This window comes from Nannospalax galili, unplaced genomic scaffold (assembly GCF_000622305.1).
Source record: "Nannospalax galili isolate Female #2095 unplaced genomic scaffold, S.galili_v1.0 scaffold105, whole genome shotgun sequence".
In the NCBI taxonomy this organism is placed as follows: Eukaryota; Metazoa; Chordata; class Mammalia; order Rodentia; family Spalacidae; genus Nannospalax; species Nannospalax galili.
This window is the reverse complement of record NW_008354502.1, coordinates 713,802-736,019: the sequence shown is the minus strand read 5'-3', so window position 1 is coordinate 736,019 and position 22,218 is coordinate 713,802. Positions and strand designations below refer to the sequence as shown.

Genomic DNA, 22,218 nt, shown 5'->3' with positions numbered 1-22,218 from the left:
CAAAGAATGTACAAAGAGAGTGTATATGAAGGTATGTGCATACACACATGCATATATATATATATATGCATTTTAACCCAAAATAGAGAAACTCATTTAAGGATCAGTATTTCAAGACTACTTTCACGATTATACATTTGTCACAGACAACAGACATGAATTTTCTAAGAAAGGACAGTCAGATTTTGTTGACCAACAAAATTTGTAGAACAACTAAAAAGTCCAAAAAATACTGGGCACAGGTTACAAACCCACCCCATGATCTACAGATATAAGTTTTTGGGGGTCATCAGCAAGAACCAAACAAACTTTAGCCCTGTAAGATGAAACTATGGGTTTGACTAATCCACGCGATATATATATATATATATATATATCCACGCGAGTATATATATATATCTATATATAGTATCACATACAGTCTGGCTTTTGTTTTTCACTTTTTAAAATCTTCCCCTTAGGTCACTGACACATTCCCCCATCTATAGACCTACAAGTGCAATGGAGCTGAAGAAAACTCTCACTGAACAAGATCTAAAAATCACTTTGTCCTGTTGTTTTTTGCATAGAATTACTAGGGAGTAGAAAGTGTTCTTGTCTAAAGATGAACACTAAGTTAATATCCTAAATTTGAAGGGTAGATAATAAATAATTGCAGGGTTTATACCAGGCAGAAAACAAGAGCCTGATGTGTCTGTTTTGATAGTGTACAGGAGCCTTGTGTGGTGATTATGAAATTAAAGCATATGTCTAATAATTCAAATATTTTATGACTTAATCATAGATTTTAGTGGGTGTTGATTACTTTACTAAAACACACTTGGTCATCCTGACAACAGTGTAACAATACAGGCTGAAATGCCCAGCAGAGCTTCACCTACTTTTTCAAGTGTTATTCACTGTTGTTCTTTGCTTCAGTAACAGCTTGTGTAGTAGCCTGAAGCATCAGGATAAAATCCATCTCGCTGTGAATTGTGGATTCTGACCCCTTGGCTCTCAGCACAGCAAACGCTCTGATCTGTTGAACCCTCCTCCGCCCTGGGGCACAGAAGACAAATACAAACCTGACAAATGTATACTGCTCATTGTACATCCATGGCTGGAGTTCCAGGCTGGGGTACTTGCCAAAGGGTGGCACGATCAGGCTGAACACCAGGGCAATGCAGACGAAGACAGCTGGCAGGACAATCTACAACCAGGCATTGGAAGTGGCAGAAAAAGGTAAGTGACAGAAGTCCAAGGAGCAAGACTCTGCAAGTCGCGCCAACCTCCCAGACCAGCGACAGAGGACTGAGGGCTGTGAAGCCTGAAAATGAAGCCTTTTCCTACAAGGCATTTCTAGAAGCACCAAGTCAGAGGCTATGGTCACCTGGCAGAGGCACAGAGCTGGGAATTTCACAGAGTAAAGAGTGATACCAGCAGGACTCTGTGTTTTAGGTCCTATTCTTTTTTTATCCCCCAAGGACTGAGAAAGAGCACCCTGGGTGAGCTCATGTTAGCTCGGGGGAAGGTTGAGTGAAGCAACCCTGGACCAGGAGCCAGAAGATCCGAGTCCTAGTTGTCTCTACTATAGGTGTCCTAGGTGACATACGTCATCTGATGACAGAGAACAGAAACCAGCTCTACATAAATGGCCTCCATGAGGTCCTATAAGCACCTCAAAAAAGTATAATCATCTAAATCCTTCTTGAAATTCCTCAAACTTTCTATATTCCTTCTCTGAAAATAATAACTTATTCTTACTTTATAGGTAAACCAAAAGATCTTTTCACTCATGTCTGATAAATTTACCCTTTAAAATGTTAAACATAAAAATGATGACCCTGGCTAGAGATGTAGCTCAGTGGTAGAGTGCTTGCCTAACATGTGCTTCCATTTCCAAGGCCCTAAGAAATCAAATGAAAACTCTGGTGCTAATATCCTTGGATTTCGGTATAGAAATAGCACTGAGTGAATGATGCCACTGGAAAACACTGTAACGGGAGTTATTTCATATCATATTTTGTGGTTATTTATGGTGTTAGTATCATTATCAGCATCTAACTCTAGGGCACTTGGATCAGAGAGAATAAGTAACTTGTCTTTTGTCACAGTTGGTAATTAACAGAAGCTTTCAAATCTAGGTCTTTATGCTCCAAACTCACGCTCCTAAGTTAGCGCAAAGGGAGCTCTACAGATACTTTCCCTATAATTCTTCATTTTGTAGAGTGAAATATTTTTAAGGGCTCTAACTAAGCAAGTTAGCATGAAAGCTCACATGCAGACCTTTGTGCAGTGGGTCTTTTCTATGTGCACCTATATTCGGGTCTCAAGGTATCTTCACTGCTGATTTGAGTTAAACATCAACTTAGAGAAAAAAAATACTATTTTCTAATAAGTTCTCATGTGAAGTGCATCTCAACATGGCATCTCTCGTGAGTTAGATCTGCACAACCAGTTTTCTAAATTTTGACACTGCTATGCCCTCCTCTAAAATAAGTCTCTCTCCTCCCTCCCTTCCTCCTAGTTTCCCCCTTTCTCTCTCTTTTTCTCCCTCTACCCCTTCTCTCTCACCTAATGTCAGACTCCATTCTAAATACACTCATTTTTACCCTCCTAACAACCATGTCTCATGTCTTACATCTCTGTTTTTCAGAAAAGAAAACTGAAGTCCAGGAAATCACTGACCATCAGGTAAACAAATGGCAAAAATCAGAAATGGGATGGAAATGCAGTTAATCTGGTCCTGGCATCTACATGTCGGCCATGATGCTATCTTGCCTTTACTCGTCCAAGAACCTGTAGCCCAACCATGAAGCCAGATACAAGCACATCTCACCTGAGCAAAGAATCCTTTCCTACTCCGTCTGGCAATCAGCAGCCTCTTCCACAAAAGGGCTACAAACTGTTGTTGTGTGAGTTTCCAGCCCTTCAGCTGGTAGGAGCCTTTGCCATCCATCCCACTTAACAGATCTGTCTCCCTGGATTCTGTAAGAAGCCAACACAGAGGGTCATCCACTATCTTAGCTATTTCTGACATGCCCTATTCTTTCTCTGGAATCCTCAGCAACCATCTTGGAAGTCTGAGTTTGAAGCCTGAAGTATATCACAAAAGTAAAGGGTCTTCATGAAAAAGTCAGATCTAAGAAAAAGTTATGACTCAAAAGTCACATGCCTCAATGTTTATACCTTTTGGTCCTCATCTAATGAGAAAATGAAGCTGCCTTGAGCCAGAGAGACATGCTCACAAATAACTGGGAATCAAGCAAGTTGTTCAGGCAGAACAAGTCATCATTCAGTTCTTATATCCCACAAAGCAGGTCAAAAAGGCAAGCTGACACATAATGACAGGGAGTCTTCTGTCTTTTACATTCTTGATAAGCAGTGGACAGATTTCAAATATCTACGTTCTGACAATGAAACATGAAGTAAGAACAAAAAAGTCACAGACCTGTGTAACTTATGGATTGGGCGAGTCAGAAATTTTTCTGTTCTGAAAAATTAATTTGAAAATCTCTGTCTGAAACTACTGACTCCTGAGGTGTTTTACTATTCTATCAAATTTGTTTAATTTAATACCTCCTCTCTCCATCTCAAACAGATGACAGTTATGCAAAATATCTATGCCTAAGGATACAATTTCCTCTCTGATTGTTTCAAAGTCAATCAGTATTTATACAATGGTTTAAAATGCTTAAAGTATGAAAGAAACAGAAACCCTACAGAAAGACCACAAATAAATGGCTGCAGAGCATGGAGGAGCCATCTTCTCACGCTTATTGAAGAGACAGTGCTCCATTAAATGAAGTGAGAAGGACAGGCTCCTTCAGGTTTGACCAGACATACCAGACTGGAAAAGTGACTTTCTCATTTTTCTCACCTTTCTTTAGATACTGTTGAGATCTGTGATCTTAGCCAAAAGTAATCAAAGGGAAATAGCTAAGAAAAACATAAAAGACCAATTCATGTTCAAACAATAGAACAAAGATCTTGACCAAGTGTACCTGGGTCTATGTCAGAGTCATTCGGATCAATAGCATCATCTTCAGTGAATGGACGAAGACAGCTCTGTTTGTCCCCAAAGGCCCGTCTGTTTCGCCTCGCTGGCAAGGTACCATCTGAAGGCAAAAGGAAAGAATCCTACATTTCAGTTATTTGTAACACAACAAACCTTCTTCACTTACAAACAAACCCATACACTAAGACTGCATTAGAATAATGCAAAGAGGAATGTTCAACAGGAGTGAGCTAAGACACTGCAGAAGGCATACCCAAACAGTGTGCAGCCCCTCCAGAGGGCTTACCTGAGGTCTCAGCATCTACACCACTGTCTTCAGCCACTTTGAGGAAAATCTGAAAAGTTAGAGCAAAAACAATATAAACACCAACATTTTGATAGTAGTCATCACTCCCCTGGTAACGTTATGGAGTCTGTTAAGACAAAGGAGGTGGAGGCCACATTAATTAATAACACTTGAAAGAGAAGTCATTTGTGTCAGCTGTTTTGCCTCAGAGGCGATGGCTCTCAGTCCAGACAACCCTTTCCAAAACAAAGCAATGACACTGTGAACACTGCAGCAGAAGAAATTTGTTCTGAACCTACAGAGAATGAGGCAAGACGCTTTTATCAGGTCTGTGGCCCCAGATCTTTAAGCAGGACAACACCGTGATGAATTATCCAAGACATAATGGTCAAGAGGAAATGGCTTCCTTGTCACTAGAAATAAATATATGGCAGGGAGGAATCTGAACAAGATCACTGACTGCCAAGCCTGTCTACAGATCACTCTGCAGGAAGCAGGCAACAAAGTACAAAGTCTTGCCTCCAGAGACCTGATTCAAAGGCATAAGAGATGAGCCTTGGAATTTTTATTGCCAGCAACAGCCTCAAACGACTCGACTGCACAATCTACCCTGGGAACCAGCAGACCAGACAGTGTTTACACCCCTTCCAGCCCTGAAGGTCTGTTATGTCTCTGAAGGAAGGCACTGCTACCTGGTAAAGGGAACATGGACTTTGATGTCCCAAACCCTTGATTATTGCTCACAGAGCAACTTCCCTCACTATTAAGTCTCATCCTATTATGCGCATTATATAAGACTTTAATAGTTAAAACAAAACAATACCAAAGCATCAAGCTCAGCACCGGCATCCAGCAGAATGCCTAGAAATATTGGTCATTTCCTACATATGAGAGATGACACCTGACCACATCAACACTCCCACTGGGAGCAATTTCAATACTTCCATACTGCTGTGTCCCACTATGATCCTAAATGGTTCACCAGGGACAACATTACCCAGATGTCAATGACCTAAAATCATGGTGACCAACTCCCTAGTAATCCTGTTGGGATTAACTAATCCAACAGTCAACCACTGAGTTTACCTCTTCTAGGGTGGTCTCTGAGATGCCATAACTGGAGATGCCCAGGTCTGACAACCGGTCGTCAATCTCATGGAAGAGTTCCACAAAGGCTCCCTCCTTAGCAGCTTCATAGGGGAGCACATAGGTCAGTTCATGTCCAATGTCTTCCACCAGCCGGGCTTCAGAGACATGCTTCCTGATGAGGTTGGAGATAGCAGAAACATCTGCAGGGACCAGAGTGCAGAGATGGCTCAGTCAGCTCAGAGGCTCCACAGGAAGGACCAGCAGTTCCTGCCTTCTCCCTTTGCCTACACCTCAGAAGCACTGCTTACACACCACACCATCCTAAGAGGCTTTAGCCTGTCCACCTATTCATCTCCAGCCTGAGAACTCAAGGGAAGAAAGGACAGTCTCTGATTCACCTTGATATCACCAGAGCTAAGCACACTTTACAGGCTCTAGATGCCTGATGGATAGATGACTTGCTAAAGTTGAAAACCTAGTGGCTTTTGTATATATACTAGGATTCTTTGATGGAAAACATGAGTTCAGAAACCATAAAAGATTCTTCAATCTTCCTAAAACTGTCAAGGGAGGCTATCCTTTATTGACGTCAGGAGGGCCAACCAAACAGAATGTGGGAGCAGAAATCTTCTGTGGAAAAATCAGCTGTTAATACTGTTAAATCCACTATCAGGATTTCTATTCTATCTGTCATTGGTAATACTGGTCTCTCACAGTCACTGCCTGAGGAAAACCTGGAGGCTATTCCTTATCTCTTGGGCGCTCATCTTTCTTATATCCCAAGTTCAACTCCCTTCCTGCTGGCTTGGCCCTCCACATCTCATTTAGCATCCAGCCAAATCTACCACCACAAGGAATTCCCAGACCCCGCCCCCATCTCTGTTCTCTGGGATCCTGCCCTGCCAGGCCCCAGACCAAGCCCCATGCTCCCCAGCAAGTGTTAGGCCAAGGCACCACCAAGCTGCATCCACTCCCACAGCCACCCAGTCCAGCCCAGCCCAGCAGCAAACCTTGAGTCAGCGCCACCAGCCTCTGCACCTCTCCTCCTCCGCCTCCACTCTGCCCAGCTGGGGGAAGCTCAGGCACCACCTGAATAAGAAACCCCAGAGTCCTTACCGATGGTCAGCGTGTCACTTTCATGGTCGCTGCCCAGGCCAGCATCAGAACTGCTCTGAGAAACACTGTCCTCCTGATGGCAAAGAAGGAGGTGAGAATGGGTCAGCGGCTGAGCCAGTAGAGACACCACCACCTTCGCCAAGGAGAGCTTCCAAGAAGCTCTATTGTATAAAACCAGAGCAGGAAGCTTCTGGGATGCATGCAACCAGCAGCCACAAGGTTCTAGAGGCATGTGTGTCTTGTGTGGACAACCTCACTGCCTCGGGTGAAAGAAGGTGGGAAGCAGAGCAACTGGCCTCCAATCAATGCTGCAATCAGGCCTTTCCTACCAGTCCCAGGGCAAGATTTATCTACTTGTCTAGCTTAGTGCTTCCTGCACTTTAATGTTCATGCAAACACTCAGGGACCTTATTAAAATGCAGGTAGGGATTCAGTAGATCTGAAGTGGCCAGAGTTACTACAATCCTTAACAAGTTCCCAAGTAAGCCTGATGTTTCTAGACCCCAGAACACACTGGAGCAAGATGACTCTAGTTGGTACAGGTGTAGAGAGGAGTTCAAGTTGAGGGGAGGGGAGGGGAGGATAAATTAGGTGGTGCTGGTTTTGCCACACAAATAAATCTCCAGTTCTAGACCCACTTGTTATTTATATGTTGGGTGACCTTCAATAAGCTACCAAATTCCTACAAACCCCACTTCCCTCATCCAGGATAATCATGATATGGCCTTTCCATAGTTGCTCTGCACTTTGACACGGCAAATATAAAAAAAATGTAAATGCAACAAAAATGAACTATTACCATTATTTTCTTGGATAGCCAGAATGTTAAAATGGAATGAAATCAGTGTGTAGTAAATATTTGATATCTTGTAGTTTCAGGTCAATGAGATTTAAAGGTAATAAGCAGGATGGTATTTGTAGCCAAGGCTCTTCTTACCTCTTGGAAACTCTCTCTTTCTTTAATAAAGTCCTCAAAGGACCGTCTCTATCACTCACTGCACTTCCAAGGGGGGAAATAAAGTAGGATGTAACAGAGCTTGCACAGTGAGAACAGAGGTCTCCTGGGATTCCCACACAGGAGTTAAAATACACTCCAGCAGGACCACAGAGCAGGGAGATGGTGGCCACAACATGGGGCCCAGACACACAAGTCATCCAAGCCAACAAGTCCTGGCTGTCCAGTCCCCATGCCCAGTCCACCTCTGAGACTGATGCTTACCTTTTTCAGACACGACACAGTGCTGCTGCTATTTCTGCAGGAACTGAGGGAGGATTCCACATCTTTCTTGACTAGGGTTAGGTAGTAACCTGTTCCCAGCTGGTTTTTCAGAAACAGGGAAGAACCCACGCAACATAGCTTCCCATGTGAAATGATGGCAATCCTATCCCCCAAGATGTCTGCTTCATCCATGTGGTGTGTAGAAAGAATAATGGTGCGGCCTGCCGGGCACAAGCACAAGGATGTGGGACAGTGAGGTCTGTCCATTCTCACTGATCACAGCACTGGGGCTACAGAGATCTTAGCAGGGGCAAGCTTGTGAGAAAGACCTGGGAGATGTCTTCAACCCTGTGTGGCCATGACCCCAGGATGACCAAGCTTAAGATGGACTCGTCACAGAAAGGAGGGCGGTGTTTATTTGGAAACCTGCTCCATGAAGCATTCTAAGAGGTTTACAGATATCTCACAAGTTAGGAACAAAATGAACAAGGACACAGCCTCTGTGCTCAAGAATCTGCAGTCTACAGCATAGCACAAACACAACACGTGTGTAGACCTGTGTCATTTCTGTTCTTCTGGCAGGCCCTTAAATACTGAAGCAGAAGCTTTAGCTATCTTGCAAACCAGGCCCCCCCTTCTCCATACCACGGATAAGCACCAAGCTTTAAGTATAAATGCTCCACATTTCCTTGAAAAGCAATTCTGATGTCCTAGTAAGAACAGCCATAACTTTCAAGAGCCTTTCTCTAGTGCAGTGTATGACTCAGAGTTAAGTTACAGCACTTACCTTGCCTATATTTCAACAGCAGTTCCCATATTCCCCTGCGAGAGTAAGGGTCTACGCCAGCTGTGGGCTCGTCCAGAATGACAACCTTGGATCCACCCACAAAGGCCAAGGCCACAGACAGCTTTCTCTGCATCCCACCTACAAGACAGAGCAAGACACAGGCTCCAGGAGCAGCCCTGGATGGTGAACAGAGGTAGAGACGGTGAGAGAGAATGGGGGTACTGACATGGAGACAGACCCGGGGACTAGTTTCTGTTACCCAGGCACCCAGCCTGGGACCCTGGAGTGTCATGCTGGCTCAAGAGGAGAAGTTAAATGGGGAAAGTGCCCAGGGCTCACCTGACAGCTGACTTGTTTTGCTTTTCAGCTTGCTGGGGGGTAAGCCAACATCCAGAGCCATCTGCTCCATCTCTGCTTTTACGTGCTTCTCTGAGAGCCCCTTTAGGCGAGCGTAGAACCAGATGTGCTCCTCAACAGTCAGCCTGGGGGAAACACGGGAGGTCACCTCTAGGTCCTGCAGGATGCACTAGCATACAGTGTTCTTCTGCACACATTTTTATTATCTCTGACCCCATGCCTGCCTTTAAAAAAAAACTTTATCAATTTGAAAAAAACAATAGAAGGAAGATTTCAAGGCAGAACAATGGGAAGCCACAACAGGAGACACTGGGACAGCAAAGCAAAAATAAACAGATCATTTTCAACCTACTTACAGCAGACCTGGCCACCAGCCATGAGACAGTCATGACTTTAAATTCCAAATCCTCAAAGGGCTCATTTCACTGTGCCAGCAACCAAGCTGGCTCAGCATTCACTTGGAGTGAGCCCCCTGGATGTCCAAGGGTCCCCAGCTCTGAGTCTAAGGGAAGGAAGGCCTCTGGGGCACCCAGAAGCCCAAGCTACTAACTTTAGATAAGAGGACACAGGGGGAAAGGCTTTGCCGGAGTCCCAGAGTTCAGTTCTCTGTTCCATCACAAGGGTTCTTTAGGACCATACTTGCTGGCGGGACAACCTGAGTGGGAGCAAATGCCTTGAACATGGAACACAGGACGATTGTATCAAGTGCCTTGAGGCCCTAGCACCAGGCCTAGGAGAGGAATATAGCAGGGAAGTGGCTGGAAAAATAACCTCAAAAACCTGCCAGGACAGTGATGGAGAGTGGGGCTTTCCATATCCTGGCGGCTAACTGGGCTGATGATATAAATTCACCTCCCTTTTTCTCCTCAAATCAAAAGACAATTTGGTCTTCATTGATGTGTTGAGAGGTAAGACATGCCACTCCCCCCCAAAAAAGCCCAAGTACCACTGGGCCCAGAATGCCAGGACTCTCAAGTCCCCAAAGGGCACTGCTCCTCTCTGTCTGCTGCTGGTACTCACATGTCAAACAGCACATTATGCTGGGGACAGACTCCCAGGTTCTGCCGGATGGAGCTCATCTCGGAGCGAATGTCCTTTCCCAGGATGTAGGCAGTGCCCGAAGTTGGAGGGAACAACCCTGTCAGTATTGACCTGAGGGTAAGAGTACCAGGTTCAGGAATCAGGCAGTCCCATTCTCAGCACTAGATGCTACTGAGCCAGGGCGGGGAGAGCAGACCATGTCCCCTGCTACCTGCATTTCTTCCTGTCTAAGGGACTCTAATAGATACTCACAAAGCAAGAAGCCATTTGCTTTAGTGATAGGTTGGAATGGGCCTGTGTGCTAGAAATGGAAGACGTTTTAGTAAAAGCATTTGAGGAAAAAAAAACTTCTATTTTGAATGGAATGTGCACTTTAAAACATGTTTTGTATACGTAACATATATAGAAAAGAACGTATTATTGAAAGATAGAAATGTTTGGGTTACATGGTAGGATTTTTGAGTGTCTTAAAAATGTTTAGTCATGTTCATAATTCATAGTGCTTAAAAACAAGAAAAACAAGGAAAGAATGCCATCTCCAAACATCTACCCTTCAGAATGGCTGAGGGGCCACACAGAGAGCTGTGGGCTAGCTGTGGTGTTGCTAACTGTGGTGTTCTGTGGCCCCTTCTCCCTTCTGTGCAAGGTCCTCACAGGTCCTGGGAAGGCAGGGAGAGAGCTACCCAGGCCCCCTCTCTGAGCATAGACAGGCTGGGAGTGTCCATCTCCCTCCACCTTGTCTGACCTTCCTTCTAGTCTCTTGTTTCACAATTCTGACCGAACCAGTACAAAGCAGACTGTTTTGGGGTTGTCAGGGTCTCAGACTCCAGGAAAGCTGTAGAATTTTGAACACCTGTTGGAAAGGGTCATCAAAAGGTCCCTGCCTATTTTAGACAAGAGCAAAACTTTCTGGCAAAAGCTAGGGCATGCTCAGGATTAGATACCGTGTTTATGCTCTTCTTGTGATCTACCCTGACCCAAGTGGCCAATTCAGTCTCCTCCGGTCTAAATAAAATAAAGAATATTTTATTTATTATTTTAATTTTATGTGTATAAGTGTATTGCCTGCATGTGTAAGTGCACCTCGGTCATGCAACGCCCATAGAAGTCAGAAGAGGGCATCGGATTCCCTGGAACTGGAGTTACAGTTACAGATAGTTGTTAGCCACCACATGGATGCAGGAAATCGAATCCCGGTCCTCTGCAAGAGCAGTCAGTGCTCTTAACTGCTAACCCATCTCTCCAGCCCCCTCAGGTGTGCATTTCTAAGCAGCATTCTGTGGCAGAGCTTATGAGAACCACATCGTCTTCTTACATGGTGGTTGTCTTTCCTGCTCCATTGTGGCCCAGGAAGGAGGTGATCTGGCCCTCATAAAAGTTTAGTGCCAAGCCATCGACAGCCACCTTCATGCCATCCCGGTAAACCTTCACGAGGTTCTGAATAGACACACCCAGCTTCAGATGGGTGGGCTCTTCTTCCTTGCAGACTGTGACAAAAGAAAGGAGACAGAGATGAACCCAGAGAATGGGACCATGGGAACCTACAGAAAACACTGACTGGTAGAGTGTGAAAGTACAAGAGTCTGTGATTAGACTTTAGAACTACAAATACATTCTCCACCTTTAGTTTTTCAGGCAAACAGAAGGCTAAATATTTTAAGCTCTTTGGGGAACTGTTGATGACGGTAGGAATAAAATTATTTTTAAAAATTTAGTCTGTTGAGGAAGAAACAGTTGACGAGGAATGAAAATACATGCCAACAGTCATTTAAAACCACATCTAAAAGTGTCATGGAACTGTGGCATGTCCATACCATGGAATATTGTTCAGTAAGGAAAAGTAACGAACTACTAAAAAAACATCACAATGTGGATGGCTCTCAGAAGAATTACACTGAGTGAAAAAAAAAAGATCCATTATCAAAAAGTTACTGTACAGTTCTATTTCCATAATATTCTGGGAAAAACAAAATTGCAGAAATCAAGAACAGATGAGTGGTCAACAGATGTCAAGGAGGCAGATCAGAGAAGGGGAGAGAGGCACGACGATTAAGCAGTAACATGAGAAGCCTCTGCAGTAATAAAACAGTTCTGCATCTTGATTGAGCTGAAATGCAAAACTACATTCAGGATAAAAATTCCTGGATCCAATGTTACGAGTATAGAATCAGATATCTGAAGGTCTATGAATTGTAGCAGTGTCAGTTTCATGGATTTGAGACTATCCTGTAGTTACGCATGGTGTTACCAGTTGGAGGAAGTGGATGAAGGATACAAAGGAACCCCCCACATAATTGTTTGGCAACTCCTGGAGTCTGTATTTTTAAATGAATAGGGTCTTTTGTGCTATTGCATTGTCTTGGGGGTTTTGTTGTTTGTTTGTTTTTAACATGCCACAGAAGTTCAGGGGAAGGGCTGACTGACTACTGGGAACCCAGGCAGGCTTCTCAGGGGAGGAGATGCTGAGCCAGAAGCAGAAGAGCAAGGAGGGGTTTGGAAAGCAAGCAAGCAGGGGAAAGGGCTCGACTGTGGGAGGAAACAGTATAGGCAAAGGTTCGGAAGAGCAGAAGAACATGACATGTTCCCACACGCGTGGGCAGTTCTGGGTGTGTGGAACAGGAGCTGTGTGCAGAGAGAGGCAGCGAGACCGAACAGAGCAGTGGGAAAGGCAGAGCAGTGCGGTGGGCAGCACATAAGGAGCAGCACACCTTTACCACTGCAGATCAGGGGAAGGGTTCAGAGCAGTCAGCAGAACGCAGGAGGAAAAACACATGGAGCACAAAGACAGAGAACCTGGAAAGCAGGGGACTTGGGGGCCTCTCTCCCTGCAGTCAGGAGCCAGGAGGGAATGAGGACCCTGGGTAAGGAAGGGTGAGAACATGAAGCACAGGCTGAGTCTTGGTCAGTCACTTGGTATTAGCTGCAGAAGTGCTTATAGAGAACACAAGACAAGGCAGTCAGCAAGACTGGGTCCTTCATAGTCAACTTCAGCTGTTCGTCTTAGCTTGGCAGGAGGAACAACTGAAGAGGAGGATACATGAGAGGGAGGAGGGACATGTGTGTAGGGATCAAAATATACTTTCCTAGAGACTGTGGAAGCCAAGGAGCTGTTCCTCAGGGTCCCAGACAGGAGTTCCCATCATTCAGCAGTGCTGGACATAAATGACATGGGGTAGATCTGGAAAGGGGGTTTTATGTGAGGTGTGATTTCTCTGCCCCTAGTGTGGGTTTGGGGTGTCCTCTGCCCTAACAGTCGGGGCTGCAGCCCCAGGTCTAGGGAAGCACTTACTTTTGGATACTCCCTTCTGGTTGGAACCAGAGTGGCTTTTCTCATTGCTCTCCTCACCAAACCAGTAAGACTTGGTACAAGGAAAGAACCAGGGCCTGGGGATTCCATACTGACCTGAAAGCAAAGCACAGGTGTGATCCTAGCTGGCACCATCTCAGTATTCCCAAGGTTTTCCAGCCAGACCCACTTTCTCCTTGACATGCCCCTCAGAGAAAGAACAGACTGGAACGCAGGTGGAGGAAGAGTGAGCTGACCTCCGCTGAAACCCGGAATGAGGTCATACATTCTGCACCTCTCTGTGCAGAATAACCCCTGATGGCAATACCATTCTCATGTTACAGATGAGTAGAGTGAAGGGTAAGTAACCTACCCAAGGTCATTCACCCAGGGAGTAAAGAACTCAGAATCTGAATCTAGATCTACATGATACAAAACTGCATATTCAGTGGAGGACGTTCAGATAGAGCAACAGCATTTCATAGAGACTTCCTCAGAAAGTGGACCAGAATCCAACCTGACCCTCCCAAAATCTGATCTTGTATGGAAATTTATCCCAAAGAGGATCCATCTTGAACTTGGTCAAAAAGATTTTTTAACTATCAAAATGTATTTTTATTGTATATTAATTTGATTTAAAAGATATGCAAATTCTTAGAGCCAATAATGTACTATCCATAACCCATACTTAAGAAACAGAACCTCTCCTAGGGCTTCCCTCTCTGGGAACACAGAACTATAGAACCAGTTCAGCACTGAGAGGACTACTAGACTCCAACCTAACATGCAAGCCAATTGAGTTCATCTCCAAGCACCAACTCTTAACAGCTGTGTGGCCTCAGGCAAGATCTCAGTCAGTCCTCTCATTTGAAAACCACTGTTTATAATAGCAAAGACCTAGGGTAACCTTGTGAGATGAGAACTTTGCACAGTGCCTGGAACACTATGCTCAAGAAATAGGTGTCAGGGTGGCAGTGATGGTTGTACTTTCAGCTCAGATGCCTCTCCTTGTATCCCTCATCTTTCACAGGTCTAAAGTCCTAGCTCATTCCCGGGGATCCCCATGTTCTGCAGACATCACAGCATAAAGGAGGCTTTGCAGACTGAAAGGGTTTTTCCCTGCCAGTTGGCCAAGGCAGTGTGGACACTCAGGGTACCTGGAAAGACGGCCTCGATGTACCATGTCATCACCCCATAGAGGAAGGTATCAAACAGCATCATGGACACTGCGGTGGTGAGATTGAAGCCATCTTCCTCCACTGGGCTCTCAAAGAGGTTGTCCCACTGCACCCCGATGCCTTGCTCCTCAAAAAGGGCAAAGTACTCACAGCCAAATCCAAAAGCCACAGGAGACAGCAGGCTCTGAGAGAAAGAGGCAAAAGTCACCGATCTAATGTCCTTGTCTCTCTCTTTCTTCTATTTCTAATGTAAATTCCACCTGAAGAATTCTGAATTTGCAAAAAACATCAATTACAGGACACATAAGTACTTGCCTAGAGTCCCTTTAGGGGATGGGTTTCCTTGTAGCATATAAAATGATTCCGTTTATAACAACTGATTATGTATACACATCTCAGAAATGCATGCATGAGAGCAGGTAAACCAGAATTTTATGCTCCCAAGGCTCAACAATCCTTGTCTCCTGCCCTCCCCTATACCAACACTTGTCAAGGATTTTTTAGGCTTCCAGCTCAGTCAGTGAACATTCAGGATGAGAGGAACCCCTTCAGGGCTGCTGGTGGCTGAGACCCCACCTGAGGCCAATGGAACATCCTGACAAGCTTAGTTTATCAGTGACCCGAAGGACAGATTACTGGGACTCTCACACCCTTCAAAGGAAGGAAATATTCAAGTCAGGGATTGGGCACCTCAGTTCTGTTTGGTTCATACTGGACACAAGGAGAACAAGGAAAGGTCAAGACTGAAAGACCTGAGACCTAAAGAGCCCTCAGTTCTATCCACAGCCTTTTCAGTAAGTTTAATGTGGACAAAGAGCTGGGAGATAAAGAGTAGACATGGCATCTACTGCCTAAACTAAAACCATTCTCTAATGCCATTTATCTCTAACAAGGTTCTCTGACAAAAATCCAATTCAACCAAAAGATAAGCAATTTTATCTTATAAGGCACAATTCCTGCCTCCAAGGAGTTTAGAATCTAGAACTGAGGTTCAAGTCCTATTGGCAAGAGACTTTCACCTTCTATTCTCATCGTGAACTTCTTCACACACGGAGGGGAAGTTAAACACCCAGGGCGGCAGTGGCTACAACCGCAGTAGAAGAGCCAGAGTTACTCACCGCAAAGATCTTGATGGAGAAGCCCACATAGTCCTGCCAGGCGACGCACAGGACGTAGGGCAGGTACAGCGTGAAGTAGATGATGCCCCCACAGGCTGCTGCCAGGTTGGCCCGGGAGAAGAACGTACTGATGAGGAAGCACTGCAAGATGGTGACCACGGCGAACACAGACAGGAAAAGGAACACCACGCTGGGGTCACTATAGGGCAGCAGGTTTCCTAACTGGGGAGGAAGAGACCCATTAAATGTGCGGCCTCCCTAAGCCCGGTCACTCACTTGTGTGATCTGTGGGGAAAAGCCCAAGTTCGTTCACAGGCCTTTCCCAGATCATGCAGAGGATCCACACTGATCAGTTTCCTGGTGAGGACATGAAGCCCGGGAGAAATGTCTTCCCAAAGATGACACATTAAAAGTAACAGCAAGATTAGGACAAAAACAGAGTTCAGGACTTTCTACTCCGTCTCAGTGAACAAATTTCCACTCTGTTTCTTCAGGAGGTGAAGACAACAGTCTTCCCCTTGTCTAAAGGACTACCACTACTGCTTCCAAGAGAGAACTGTGTGAGACAGTGCCCACAGCTTTCTCTCTAAAAGCCAAGGCAAATAGCTGGCAACTTTAACTTCTCCCTGATAAGCACATATTCTTTATTCTTACACTCCTCTAACTCACAGATATTGTGAGTTCATCTCTAGTCACTGTGGCTACCAAAATATAGAAGTCCTGTCAGTGTCAGCACCTGTTGTCCTGGGCAGCTGTCACACCACACCCCTACCCTTGTCCCAAGGCCTAGCCCCTTGACCTCAGATACTACAACATGAGGGAACTGCATGCAAATCTTGCTTCTGCTGTGCTTTAGTGAAGCTCCAACCTTCCTTAGACTGCTTGCCTTGAGCATTCAGTCGGCTATTACAGGGGGAACGTACCAAGACAGCATGAAGGATGTGCTTCGGCATAAGTGCTCATTTATAACAAATGGCTAGTACTAAAGTGAATGGAGATCCTCTCCCTTTGCTCACTTTCCATCTCCTCGAAAACACTTATTATTTATTATTTTTATTTTTGTGTATGAGTGTATTGCCTGCATGTGTGTAAGTGCAGCTGTATCATGCAACACCTGCAGAAGTCAAATGAGGACATCAGATCCCCTGGAACTGGAGTTACAAATGGTTGTTAGCTACCATACGGGTGCTGGGAATTGAACCCGGGTCCTCTGCAAGAGCAGCCAGTGCTCTTAACCACCGAACCATCTCTCCAGCCCTGAAAACACTTATTTTTATATGATGCATCTTCACATGAAATAACTCTGGAGAAAGAAAACTGAAGATAGATTTGTACATAGTACAAATAGATCTTCACTGATCAGATTCTAGTTTAAGGGAGAGTTTACTTGGCTATGGGTAGAGGGTAGATGTTAGCATCTCTAGTATCATAGATACAAGAGTCACCTGGCCAGCCCTAGAGTACCTCCTTTTCTCTGAGTGACACATATCTAATGACAGAGTGGGGTGGAAAAGGGGGTGTTAGGCCTTGAGAATCATGAGTCTTTGGACTTATGTAGCCAATGAGGGAAATTCTTGACAAGCTATATGTTGTACAGAGTGTTCCACTGGGTTGTCTCTCCATCAGGGCTCAGCCCCCTTCCCATGACCCTTTGCCTCCCTGCACAGGTGTTTGTTGATCACTAATGAATACCCATATGTTAAACTGCCTCAGCCTCTGCCTCCAGACAATCTAACCTCTAATAGCATATGGCCTTCTGACTATTACTTTTAGAAACTTGAAAAAAAATCACCATCAATACCCCTGAAGATCATATCTTAACTAGACAGAATGCTGTAGGTAAATTTGTGCTTATCTGGAAAGCACAGCCCTGAATTCTAGTCCTGCTTAGCTACTAACCAGAGGGGTTGACCCTGGGCAAGTCCCTGTCCCTCTCTGGATTATATTTTCCTCAATTCTGAAATGAGGGCATAAGATATGATATAGGAAGCTGCCCCCACTACTCCAAGAGTCCCAACTTTTTCTTCTTCTCTTCTTTTACCTCATATTGGGCTGTTCAAGAGTTCTTTAGCAAGAGAAGTAAATGAGGCCACCTCACCTTCAAGATGACCACCAGCAGGCCAGCGCTCACAAGCAGAGGGATGAGGCTACTGATGAACCAGCTGAACCAGAGGATGCCGTTATCCAGGCCCATGATCCGCATGGTCTCCTTCAGGCGTGCCTCCTTCTCATATACAATGCCCTTGATGATCACAGCCACAGAGTATATCCAGGCCAGTGTCATGAAGAGTGGCATGGACCGGCTCATGACCCGCAAGAAGCTGGAGACACCAGGAAAGGGCAGGAAAAAAAAAAGAAAGACACATGTAAACCAGTTGAGGCTCAAGTCCCCATTTCATCACTTATGTGCTCTGGCTACCTGACAATGAGCAGTGTGCTCCAGTGCCCTCATCTGAAGACATCCTTCCCAGAGCAGTTCAGCTGATGGGTCTTTAGAGATGTATTCTGTTAGAAAATTCTAGCTAATCATTTGATAAACAGAATTCCTGTTGACCAGAATAGCTAGAGTTGGCCAGATCTAAAAACAAGTTGTTCAATGCAAGCCAGAGAGCAAACACGGGGAGAATGCTGCTCCTTCCTTCACACACACACACACACACACACACACAAACACACAGACACACACACACACACACACACACACTCTGTCTAGAATTGAGAAGAGACATGATATACTGGAAATTCTTGGGATAACTACGCCTCTTATTCTCCTTCACAAGATGTCATTAGATTCAAAGGTACATTTCTCATAGAAAGAACATGGCAGCTTAGTGATTCAGTCCTAAAAGATTATCTAAAAAGTCTAAGATAAAGAAGTTTCCAATTTCACTTGGATTGTTTCAAAATGTGGTTCAACAATCCCATGAGAGAGGAAGTGGACAAAGTTACAGGAAATCTGCTTTTACAAGCCCAGATTGATGCTTCTGCACTTAGGAGTGTGCATAGCTGCCCTTAATTGTGTTTACCATAATACATTTTAATCTTGCAGATGAGGCAAATTTCTGCAAAATGGGTAGAATGCAAAAAAAAAACGTCATAGTAACCATGAACTAGAAAGGAAGAAAGGTTCCTAGTAGGTGTATGTGTCTGTCTGCAATGTTGACAAGCTCACCACCTACCGCTGGCGTTATTTTCAACTCCCCCACCACCTAACACATACACACACATACACACATGTGCACACACACATACATGCATACTCACACGTACACATATGCACACACATGCACATACACGCACACACACATACACACATGTGCACACACATGCGCACACACACTCACACTCCTCCTGGAGCTGGTTATTTAATAAAATGATGACTTGCTGATAACTCACATGTCATCAACATAGCAAGGGTAGGGCATCTGCTGCATGTAGACACCCGTTTTCTTCTCAGTTCCCGTCAGCACTCTGATGATTGCCTGCTCCACCACATCCTGCAAGTAGGCAAAGCCCCCCCAGACATAGCGCATGTCCTCGAAGGGGTCAGCCCGGGGACCAGGATCCCAATACCTAAAACCAAATGCAAGGTGATGAAACCTTCCTACAACCACACATGGAAAAACCCAACTACGCACAATTCCATCATGCTTCCCGTCACTCTTCCTATATATAGTTTTGCATTCTTATCTTAGTCAACATATGCATAGATTTTTGAATAGAAACAATCACAATGAACATACCTCTCATTGGTATATTTCTTCTCCATTGGTGACCTGACATTGCATCAAATGAACATGCTAAAGTTTACTTATCCACTTTCTTTTATTGGTTGTTTACTCCTTTTTATAAAAATGGGGAAGGCTAGCATACAGACTCCTGATGGATTTTCCTTTCTTTATTTCTGCTGACTTAATTGCTCTGGGTTAACCCTTGAACAGGAATACTGAGTCAGAAATGACTAATATGTTATGGCCTGTGAACAGTAGTCCCCAGCAAAGAATTTTTACCAAATTCTGATTATTTTTATTCTTGAATTTCTCCCAAATCATTAATCAAAGTACCATCCATCATAAAAGTCATTATGCTCTTGACTTCTCCAAGACTGGGCTGGTGGGATGGGAGTCAACTTACCCATCCTTGATCTTATTTGTCCGCTCTACATTGTCAATGTCCATTCGGATCTTGTACTTAACGTGATGTGGCAGCTCAGTGCTGTCGGGAGTGAGTCCCGTGAACACAATACCAGCCCAGAACTTTCTCTCATCCAGCAGCTCCATGGACTTGTTGATGAGTCGGACTTCTGTTGGAATGGGCTCCAGCTTGTTGAGGTTGACACACTGGCAGAAGGAAGCACAGCCTTGTGAGGACACTGGCGGCAGGACCCAGCCTCTCCTCAGAGACAAGAACTAGCCCTTGGACTCTCAACCTTTACTGCTCAATCCTCTCTAAAACAGGTTTCAACCAAGAATGGATCATTTCAGTTTTTAACTGGGGTTTAAGAGAAATACTGAAAGTTTACTTATATAAATTTTTGTGAAGGAAAATAGGCAGAAACTGATCATGTCTTATTTTTTCCCTCTCTGGTTCTTAGAAATGTTGAATCATAGAAACGAATCAACTAAATAATCAAACCAAACCAAACAAACAAAAAACATTCGAAGCATCTCTATTCCTTATCATAAATTTTAAGATTAAAGGTTTTCAGGTTTTATCTGTCCTGAATTAGATTTCAGGTAAATTTAATAAATAATGCTTTTTAAGGGACTCTTTTATTACTATTAGAGTTTAGCAAATCAAAACATAGGAAAACATAGAAGATAACAGAAGATAATGGATAGAAACACTGGAGTCAAATTAAAATAATGCTAGGATTAAGTTTATTCATTCATTCATTCAACTAATTTATTTTGTACACTCAGCCTGGGGGATATGACTGCAATACTTTACATGAACTCTAAGCTCTCTTTCAATCTTTAACCTTATTGTAACATCTCAATAAAGAAAGTCCCCAACCTTTCCTACATGATGCACACAGAAGATCCTCACCTCCATGAAGCGAGATATCGTCTGGATTGCTTGGTTGGTCTCATTGAAAGCTTCTCTCCATGTATACACAGAGCCATTCAGAGACTGGACATCCTCTGGGTTCTTGGCCAGAAACACCATGATGTCTTGGGCTGTCCAATCTAAACCATCCAACTTCTGTTCCCAAAAGGGGCCATTGCCTTTGCTGTCCAGCAATGTCTGTCATTCCAAGAATGTTTGAAAAGTGAACACAAAATTCATGTTCCTCATACATCCTTACATATACTTACTCTATTTGTATTTATGGATCTTTACCAAAAAAGTAAAGTATATTAACAGGGCTTTCATTCTATGCATAAGAAGATGCAGTTGAAAACATATGAGTGCTTTTAGCCAAGGCTGAGTGGTATCTCACCAACAGGAATGAGGCTGTGACTCAGGTCAGACCAGTCTGCTATCACAATCCACACACTTTCCATTGTACCAGACAGCTCAAGCTGTCATTTTAATTATAACAGCAATGAAAATAGAATGTTGAGTGACTTACATGCATCATAACTTCATGAGGGGTAGCTCTGATACTCTCTGTAATGGTTTGAGTGAGAAATGTCCCCCATAGGCTCAGGTGTTTGAACACTTGGTCCCCAGTTGGTGGGACTGCTTGGGATATTACAGAACCTTTAGGAGGTGCAGGCTTGCTGGAGGAAGTACATCACTGGGGGTGGGTTTTGAGAGTTGATAGCCTCTCCCCACTTCTCATTCCTTTTCTCTGCTTTCTGCTTGAGGATGGAAGTGTGACCAGTCAGGCTTCCCACTCCACCCACCAGCTGTCATGCCTTCCCTGCCATGATGGACTCTAGCCTTCTGGAACTGTAAGCCACAATAAACTTTCTTAAGTTGCTTTTGGTCAGAGGGTTTCATTATAGCAATGAGAGTACCTGATTAAGAACTGTTGTATGAAATGTACAAAAGCTCTACAAAAAAATTTTTTTTAAAGTACCTGACACACTGCCCATTTCATACACAAGGGAAGTCCACATAGATAATGAGTGGCAAGTCGGGACATGAAACATAGGCCCTCTGATTCCAGACACTCACTGCATTGCATCACCTTGTGAGACCTAGTCTGATGACACCAGATAAAAACCCTCCCTCTAGACTGAACCCACTTCTAATGCTTAGTTCAGGAAAATAACATTGCTGCTTAAACTAATTAAAAGATGGTCCTTCCCAACCTCACAGCATATGGACCACAGTAAAAAGCCTATCTTCCATTTTCAATGTCAAGGTGAAAGGTAAGCCATTGTGGTGCTCAACCAGTCAACCAGAGAGACTGGGGCAAACGTCTGCACAGCTGCATTGCCAGGAAAGCAGGGCAACTACTGCCTGAGCCAAAAAGAGACACATCTGCACCTTCCTCCCAGCTTCCAGGGGGAGGAAAGCATATGGACCACAGTAAAAAGCCTATCTTCCATTTTCAATGTCAAGGTGAAAGGTAAGCCATTGTGGTGCTCAACCAGTCAACCAGAGAGACTGGGGCAAACGTCTGCACAGCTGCATTGCCAGGAAAGCAGGGCAACTACTGCCTGAGCCAAAAAGAGACACATCTGCACCTTCCTCCCAGCTTCCAGGGGGAGGAAGGGCCCTGGCTCTACTGAGTTGGATCTCCAAGAGTCTAAAAACCACCTTCTTTAATCAGTCTTATTTTTACTAACA

At 44.4% G+C, this 22,218-nt stretch overlaps 1 protein-coding gene across 2 annotated transcripts in view; it reads right to left on the bottom strand.

The window, feature by feature from the left end:
- The window catches only part of Abca1 (ATP binding cassette subfamily A member 1), a 136,196-nt gene that overhangs the window by 27,019 nt on the left and 86,959 nt on the right, over positions 1-22,218 (bottom strand). The window contains exons 12-29 of one of the 2 annotated variants that reach the window (XM_029555297.1): positions 20,524-20,721; positions 19,609-19,814; positions 18,871-19,047; positions 17,573-17,795; positions 15,475-15,696; positions 14,336-14,540; positions 13,182-13,295; positions 11,208-11,379; positions 9,872-10,003; positions 8,834-8,976; positions 8,495-8,632; positions 7,708-7,928; positions 6,383-6,461; positions 5,370-5,572; positions 4,284-4,332; positions 3,984-4,097; positions 2,819-2,967; positions 1,065-1,189 (exon numbers count right to left, since the gene is read on the bottom strand). In XM_029555297.1, coding sequence (XP_029411157.1) covers positions 1,065-1,189; positions 2,819-2,967; positions 3,984-4,097; positions 4,284-4,332; positions 5,370-5,572; positions 6,383-6,461; positions 7,708-7,928; positions 8,495-8,632; positions 8,834-8,976; positions 9,872-10,003; positions 11,208-11,379; positions 13,182-13,295; positions 14,336-14,540; positions 15,475-15,696; positions 17,573-17,795; positions 18,871-19,047; positions 19,609-19,814; positions 20,524-20,721 — 2,870 coding nt within the window. Of the gene's footprint in view, positions 1-1,064; positions 1,190-2,818; positions 2,968-3,983; positions 4,098-4,283; positions 4,333-5,369; positions 5,573-6,382; positions 6,462-6,488; positions 6,562-7,707; positions 7,929-8,494; positions 8,633-8,833; positions 8,977-9,871; positions 10,004-11,207; positions 11,380-13,181; positions 13,296-14,335; positions 14,541-15,474; positions 15,697-17,572; positions 17,796-18,870; positions 19,048-19,608; positions 19,815-20,523; positions 20,722-22,218 lie in introns of both variants that reach the window. The other variant, XM_008851702.3, reaches the window with a different exon arrangement.